The sequence below is a fragment of the Bidens hawaiensis genome, unplaced genomic scaffold, assembly GCF_021521415.1.
Source record: "Bidens hawaiensis isolate Kalapana, Puna unplaced genomic scaffold, B.hawaiensis_p1.1 tig00019423_1, whole genome shotgun sequence".
Taxonomy (NCBI): Eukaryota; Viridiplantae; Streptophyta; class Magnoliopsida; order Asterales; family Asteraceae; genus Bidens; species Bidens hawaiensis.
The window spans coordinates 6344-14851 of record NW_027492949.1 but is presented as its reverse complement, the minus strand read 5'-3'; the positions used below and the strand labels follow the sequence as shown (position 1 = coordinate 14851).

At 29.5% G+C, this 8508-nt stretch overlaps 1 protein-coding gene across 1 annotated transcript; it reads right to left on the bottom strand.

Moving 5' to 3' along the window:
* Positions 1–4714: 4714 nt before the first annotated feature.
* LOC143558303 (uncharacterized) lies at positions 4715–5506 on the bottom strand. The gene is made up of 4 exons (XM_077047156.1): positions 5246–5506; positions 5076–5175; positions 4876–5003; positions 4715–4801 (listed from the first exon to the last, which is right to left on the bottom strand). The coding sequence occupies exons 1-3, from the start codon at positions 5502–5504 to the stop codon at positions 4976–4978; spliced, it is 387 nt and encodes a 128-aa protein (XP_076903271.1). The 5' UTR covers positions 5505–5506; the 3' UTR covers positions 4715–4801; positions 4876–4975.
* Between the last annotated feature and the right edge of the window lie 3002 nt (positions 5507–8508).

The window sequence follows — 8508 nt, the reverse complement described above, 5'->3', positions numbered from 1 at the left end:
CCTTTAACCAACTCGTTCATTCTTCTCAATCCCCCTCTAATACACCGATTTGTCTGTAATTGGGGGTTCTATTTCTATTTTTCCAGCGACCTGGTTCTCGGTCAATTCCAAACAATTCCAGGTAATTATTATATGAAAATTAACGTTTTTGTTACGGGGAACACAACCCCTAAAACAATTTTATCAATCAATGAACAGAAGCGATGAACTGGAATTATGAAGTGGGTTTTTGTATATAATTAATAATAATCAAACTCCATCTTAATGTTGGTCTAGAACAGCTGGTCACGCGTCCTCGTTATTAGTCTCTAGACTCGGGTTCGAAACCCGGGTCACGTGTCCTCTAATCATTTTTTAACTGTTTATATTATTATTATTATTATTATTATTAAGAATTAAAACTATCAAGATATGTTAACATATATATATATATATATATAATATATATTTAAAACCATATCCTTTACGAATATGAAGTCTAGAGCAGTCGGATAACACACTGCAGTCGGATAACACACTGATCATACAACACCAATACCTGGGTTCGAAACCTGGGTCAGTCCCATATTTTTTTATTATTTAATTTTTAGTTTATTAATAATTAATTAATCACTTTAACCAATTAAAAATCAAAATAAATTTATAAAAACCTTTTTAAACAAAATAAAAATTATGTAAATTAGTTATAAAATATAACTCACCATTTTACATATAAAAATCAAGTTTCTCGTTTTCATAAGTCGTTATTAAAAATCGCTTAATAAACGTAAAGTAAACTTTAAATTTCTAGAAATCGTTTCGTCAATGCAATAATTATATTTACGACTTATAAACAATAGTTCAAGTATTTCGAACATGTAAACTTCATATTCCCGCCGTTAGAATACTTAAATCATGTTAATAACTGATTTTCCTTTAAGACATAAGTAATAATATTATAATCAAATAATAGAAAATAATATAAAATGTTCATTACAAGTTTTACAATAAATACAATTCCGTAAGTTATCGATTGATTCTTTTTTCTATCTATTTCAGTTGGTATTGATCACATGCTTCGGCTTTCGTGACGTATTCGGTTGTTGCATTCTTCAACGCTTACAACCTCTTTTATTACCTTATTCATAAGGTGAGTTTTTCACCACCCCTTTTTTATGTTTTAATGTTTTGGGGTAGCATATGTATCCTTATAAAAATTCAACATTGTTTCTTCTATTACAAAACTACAATTCTTATATGGTCTTGTGTGCTACTTGTATTACTTGCATGATGGGGAAGCCTCATTAAGTATGATTATACGCCCCCCTTTGCACTCCGGTCCATTTGTATCGAGTGGAAAAGGGCCTCATTATCCAAGTACGTTGGTTGTTACCAATTGGAAATGACCTTACTTGTGCGATTACTTAAGTACATTGGTTGTTATCAACTGGAAAGGACTTACTTACTCGTTTATCACTTGTCCATGAGTTGTACGGTTTTTATGTATGTACTTAAAGCTGTGGAAACTCACCGGCTATTTATAGCTGAAATTATTTTATACATATGTTACAGGTACGGTGATTAGAGGATGAAGTATGAAGACACCTAGATTACCTAGGTTATTTAATAAACGAGACATTTGTTTTGATTATGATTTGATTTCAAGTTGTATTCTTATTTGAACTTGTGTTACTTGGCAATTTAATGAATTAGTGTTATTTTGGTCACTTGATAGTGCCATGTGTGTTTGAGCAATCTGTACGTCACACTTAGGCGTTTCTGCTTAAGCCAGGGTGTTACACAGGTGCTGATTGTCATATTTTCTTTTGTCCAAGGTGATTTGATTTTATTTTCTTGATGTACTTAATTGGTAGATTATTTGATTCGATTGTTAATCTATTTTAGGGATTCGGTTTAACTTCATGCCCACCAAATGTTTGATGAAATGCTCTTTACCCAAGTTAAATATTAATTGCAGAAAGTAGCTGTGGCATATGGTGATCTGCGGATTGGCATGTTTTCTTCTTTAATTATTAATATTTGTTTTATAAGCTACCCATTTTTTTAAATTGGCTCTCATTAATATTTTCTCTACATTTGAATTCAGTTAAAATAGTTACTTAAATATTCTTTAACTTAAATTTATTGTAGGTGAGGGTTGATCATATGGCTATTGCTAAATCATGTAACGAAATGCTTTAAGTGTTCTACGATTCTATCACAATATATACAAAGCATTTCAAGAAGCCACTAGCTGCTATTACACATGTTCTATCCCAAGTTTTGTATCTCATGAAAATCATGTAAGTATTCTTTTAGTTATTCATTTTCTTGTAGTGTTTAGTTCAAAACTTAATTAAATATTTAATATTATATTATTATCAGAATCGTTATTGTCAGTAACACTAACACTAAAAATTAATATAACACCAATATTAAATTTAGTTTTTCAATTTTTACCTATGAACTCAGTTGACTTTACATGAATACATATATTTTAAAACTAGATTATGTAACTGTGTCATACACGGGTTAGATAAATTATATTGTAAAAAAGTCAACGAATATAAAGATACACTTATAACATCTATTAAATTACAATTAAAGAAGACAAAAAGAATTACATGATAAAGCTCTCCTAGATCTCTAAAAATCTCTTTATATACAACGTTCGTAGTCTTATTTGAAGTATTCTTGAATGAATTTTTGGCACCAAATTTGAAGAACATCAAGTAGTGTTAGTATGTAAACTACTATTCAACGATCTTTTCAAAGAATTCGAATTCACATTTTTCATAGTGCTTATTTTAATCGGGCCTAGAGTTTCCGGATTTAGAGCATATGTAGTTTATAACCTTAAATACCTTTTAAAAACCCATGTGGTCATCTTACTCACTGGAAACACACAAGGCATACCCATAAGGCATATCCACGAACTTTTCTTAATTCACCTAATCCAACATAATCTAACAGGCATTCTAAAATGTTCACTACATCATTAGCTTTAAAATATATTTCTTGTGACAATTTTATTTATTTTTAATAACTAATTTAGTTCTTGATATCGCATAAAAAACACAATATGGTTAAATAAAAACATGTATTTCAATATTTTTGAGTGATCTATCAAAACTTGCAATTAAAATTCAAAAACAAAAAAGAGAACATATAATATAACATTAATCTTCTCTTCTCAATGTAGCAATAAAATTCTGAAAAACAAACAGAAACGAAATACCAAACAAAACCAAATCCCAGACACCTTATTCGGAAAAAAAACAAACTTGAAACAGCCATACATGTCGTCTTTTCACAATCTCACAAATTCAGAATAATCAATCTTGTTTTTCAACCTTGGGGATCAACATCTTTGGAATATGATTTTCATCCATATCAACAATCTTGATCCCTGAACGTCCCTTATTGGATGAAGCAACCTCAATTTCATCAACATCATAGATTGAGTAAAGGTTACGTTTAGTGGATACGCTTTCTTCACAAATCTTCTTTCCCTTGACTTTATCAGTTACATAATTTGGGGTCTCATTTAAATGAGGCAGAATCCTAATAGTTATGAAAAAAAAAACAGTCAGGAAGTCATATTTGTTTAATGTAAAACATATAAGTTTGTTGCATATCTTATGAGAAACAGAACTTTGGGAATACAACCCAGACATACTCCCAAATTGTATTGACTCGGACTCTAGAGGCTGGTATGAAATACAAGAAACAGATAATATTAAACGCCAATTCAATATAACTAGTAATATAAATATAGTAAGTAATAGTTCATACACGATCGGCATTAGCTTTCTTGTCAAGGTCTTGTAAAATGGTAGTGTCATTTGTTAACTTTGATATCGTATAATACGGCTTATTTTTATCCAAGTTATAGTCGGACACCTCAATTTTGAAGGCAAACTTTCGTTCAACGCCTCCTGTTAAAAGTAAACATTTTATCAAGATACTACGATTTGATACTATTTTTTATTGAAAAGTAATCAAATATTGTAAAGTAAAAATTGTACACGTACATTTTCTTTTTATCGAGCAAATACTTAGCCGTGTGTTTCAACAACTTGAAAGCTTCTTTCAAACATAGTTAAAGAAACAATCCCGATGTGATCCTGAACCCTAAAAAGGAATTCTGAACCTGAATAGACACAATTTAAAAAATCAGCAAAGTTTGTATTAAAAATTTTTGTTACAAAATAAGGGTCAAAAGTTAGTTGCAACTTTACCTTGGAACAGGAACAACGGGAGCAGCAACACAGTTCACAATCGCACATTCATAAACTTCTGTGCTATCAGTTTCAAAAGAACCATCAGCTTCTTGGTTTTCAGCTTCTACCATCTTCGAAGTAACCTTAAATTTACATCTTTCACACGCAGAATAGTACCAAAGAGTGTCCAAACTGATTGCCTTAATAGTACCAACCACAATAACATATGTGGCCCGCAATATGTGTTTTAACCATTTTAGATAATAAACAAATTAGATATTATCAGTTATACAAAGCGAAGCAATTAGTTAACCTGGTTAATGTCGGTGATATCAGCAACAAACTTGAATTCATTGTTAACAAGGAATTCATCATGAAGAGTTGACAAAATTGAAGATCCTACACCATGTTGAGCCGATGGTGTATTTTGTGGCTCACAGTCTCCAAGATACCTATTCAAATACATTAAACGTTAGTAGTATTAAAATAAATATTTTATGCAGTATAGATTAACCTTTTCTTAAAAGTCTTAATCTCATCAATATCACTATTGATGAATAGACGAGACACGGTATATGCGTTGTTAAGGTATGCTTTATCTGACAAAATAAGAGTAAAAGTTTATTATTGTAATGTGTATTAATTTAAATAATAATAAAACATAAACACGTACCTTTGTAGAATTTTACGACACCAAACTGAAGTATAATAACAACATGCGCTTCATCTTTATTTTTAGTCAAATAAGAATTCAACTGTGAAGCATATTGATCTCATAAAGTAACATTTAGTTGTCGACCCCTACAAAATAGTAAAGTTATAAAATGGAATATACAATCTGAATGATAAAATTGAAAAAAGTAAATTACTTACTCCAAATCCATAGTTCTCAAGTTCATGTGTTTACCATCATTGCCATTTCTTGTGTTGGTATCTTCAATCTCATAACATTTTTTAACATAACCAATAGCATCTAAAAAAGTGAATAAGTCATTGAAACTATATTAAAAGGTGAATAATATGTTATAAACTTTGATACATACCAATGGTTACATTATCCGGTAGACTCTTTTCTTCCACAGCTTTAAAGGATGCAAAATTGAAACCATAGTAAGACCTAGCAAAGTCTTTGCAGAGTACAGCAGTAGCGTAAGGTTGAAAGCATATTTTATTGGAGTTATCCACATATTTCAACTTTGCATGGTTGTCACCAAGTGTTGGTTTTCTTATGATTAAAGACCCCTTATCTCTTAAAAAGGACCTAAACTTCGGCAACCATTTCTTGGGACATATTGCTTGCATTAAAGTACCCTACATTAAGAAAATTATAACAAATATAAAATACATCATTTAAAATTCTATATTACTAAATTTCACCATAAAAAATGATATATATCATTTTTGCATTCAATCCGAACTCTTATCATGTAATCATCTTCCAAGACATTTAGGTCCCTTAACATTGTTGCCTTAGTTGCGCCCATCACAAATCTAGAAAAAAGTAAACTTATCTTAGTAGAATAAATATAATGTTAAGACAAAAATTAAAACAAAATGAGAAAAAGGTAATAACAGTACCTTTGCTCTTTGCCTGATGAAAACTAACACTTAGAGTGAATGAATGAAGTAATACTACTGATGATTGTTAGTATTTATAACAATGAAAGAAAAGATGTGTATCGATTTTGTAAGGAAATTTAATAAATATAGTTACAATAAAAAGATGGAAAGATCATAAAATTAATTCTAATTGCGGTAGAATTTGAAATTGACTAATCATTCACGTAAATATATAGAAGGAATAAAAGGAAATAATAATAAATGTGATTAATAAAGAAAATGTCAACTAAATATTAAAAAAGGTTACTAACAATTAACATAAATATATAGAAGGAATAATAAAACACGGTTAGTAACAATTAATTGGTTATTAACAATTAACATATATATATATATATATAGAAGTAATAAAATGAAACAATAATAGCTGTGATTAAGAAAGAAAATGTCAACATAATCGTGCTTTTCCAAAATTAGCACTTACTATAATAACTGACAGTTATATTATCCAAAATTAGTTTTCGTGCTTTTCGTTTCTCAGCAGCATTTTTATTAACAACCGTAAAAAAATATGAAGGAAAAGGGAAAAAATATGAATATTAATGGTTATTATATGCTTACTGATTTTGAATATAAAATTATAATGCATTACGCAATAGAATCATATAGGCGACATATCGTTTGAAATCTACTAATATAATTACATTACGATCTAGTGTGTTATGTGTAAATATATAGTAATTAAATTATTAAATTTAAGCAGCTAAGTATAATGTGTAAATTTAATATAAATAGTGAAATCTTACTAATTGGCGTATGAATACGATTTAAGGTAGACGGACAGTAAGCATTTGATATATCATGAACGGTTAATGTAGACGCATGAACTTTTGCCTTTTCAACAACTTCTCTATTAAAAACTGTCAAACGATTGCAAGAAATATATAAACCATAATAATAATAATAATAATAATAATAGTCATACCGAGTAACTCCAATGCCGTGTGTCGGATTTGACTATCAGCAGAGCTAAAGGAAGTAACTCCCATGCACTTTAGCTTTTCTATTATCCAAAATAAGCTTTCGTGCTAGAAATTAACATTTTGCTTCTATCAGGTGTTAAGATCAAAAACCAATAACAAATAATGAGATAAACAAAGTTTTAACAAATATCGGACCTTTCATCATCAGATTCATCAATATCAGCATCTGAATCAGCAGATGTAATTGTAACATCGGGTTTAAGTTGAGCAGAATGAAGAAATGGTGGCATGACAACATTCATGTAAGTGAGGAAATCTTGCCCTAAGCACTTGCAAAATCTTGCCCATGCCTGCAAAATAAAAGTTCAGTTATTAATACAACAAAGCTTATATATTTTAAGAAAAGTTACGTAACATGAAATAGAAAAAGAGCATACTTGCAACATGTAGCTTATTGTAGGGTCATCTGTCTTCAGTTGGGAACCTTTCAGTGAGGGACATCCATAACCTTAAACCACACAATAAATTATTAGTCGTTAACACAAATATATGCATATCTATGTATGTAAAACAAATATAAGAACTGAAAAACTGTACCTGCTTGGCATCGTCCTTGAACTTATCATTTCCAATAGCTATTCCAACCAAACTAGTACACTCCATAGATTTGGCATGAAGCATGCGATTAGTTTTGTCATTTGCATTCACAAGTATGGTTTTCAAATAAGGCATAACCGCATCATAATACTTTTGAAAATGCTCCTGCCAAACATATACAATTTGAGAACCAAACTTACAAGAAAATAACCAAGTAAAGAAACAAAAATGAATATGTCAGACACCTGAGATGAGTCACTTTAGAATCATTAGCATCACTTGCACCAATTTGTCATACAGATGTGATAGCCGATTGGAATAGGAATTTGGGGTATTAATTTATTAGGGTTTGCATACAATTGGAAAATATAGATTCGAATAAAGATTTTGTATAACGATTTCAAGAATAGGTAATTAGGGTTGGCAAAACAATAGAATCATACCAGGGTTTGGAAACATACCTATTTGAAGATCCGGATTTGATGTGCAAACTTCTGATGAATGGCGATTTAAACCTGCAATTGTCTTTGATCGTATCTTGTGAATTGTCTGATGTAAATGGAAGATTTGAAATTCGGTGCATAATTAGGGGATAACTGATAAGCCAAGATTGGAATGTTTTGACTCTTTATTTAATTTTAATTTTGAAGCTAAAATCTAAAATTTTAAAATTAAAAAATATATTAGAAATTAGATGTAAAAACATGAGAGTGCCACTTGGAAAATTAATAGCCCGACTAAGAGGTTTGTGGTTGAACCAAGATTCTCATATATTATAATAATAGATTTTATACAGTCAATCTATTATCTATATACATATATTTGGAAACAAGTTAATATAAGTTTTAAAATGATCGTTATTTTTTTAAAGACAATAAATGACTTAAAACTTGTTTAATATTTTCAACTTTTTGTATATATATTTAAGAAATGCATTAAGTTTTCAACAATTTTAATGTTATGCCTATAATCTCGGGCATACATTTAACAAATCACATATCTTTTGCAATTACAATTACAAACGTTGATTTGAATTCAACATAATTTATGTATATTGATTATAAAGTTAAAAACTTTTAAAAGAACTTCTATATTTAGAAAAGTTAACAAATATATGATGCTCTTTTACGACCCAATATAAAATTACAGTAACACAACATTCTTTT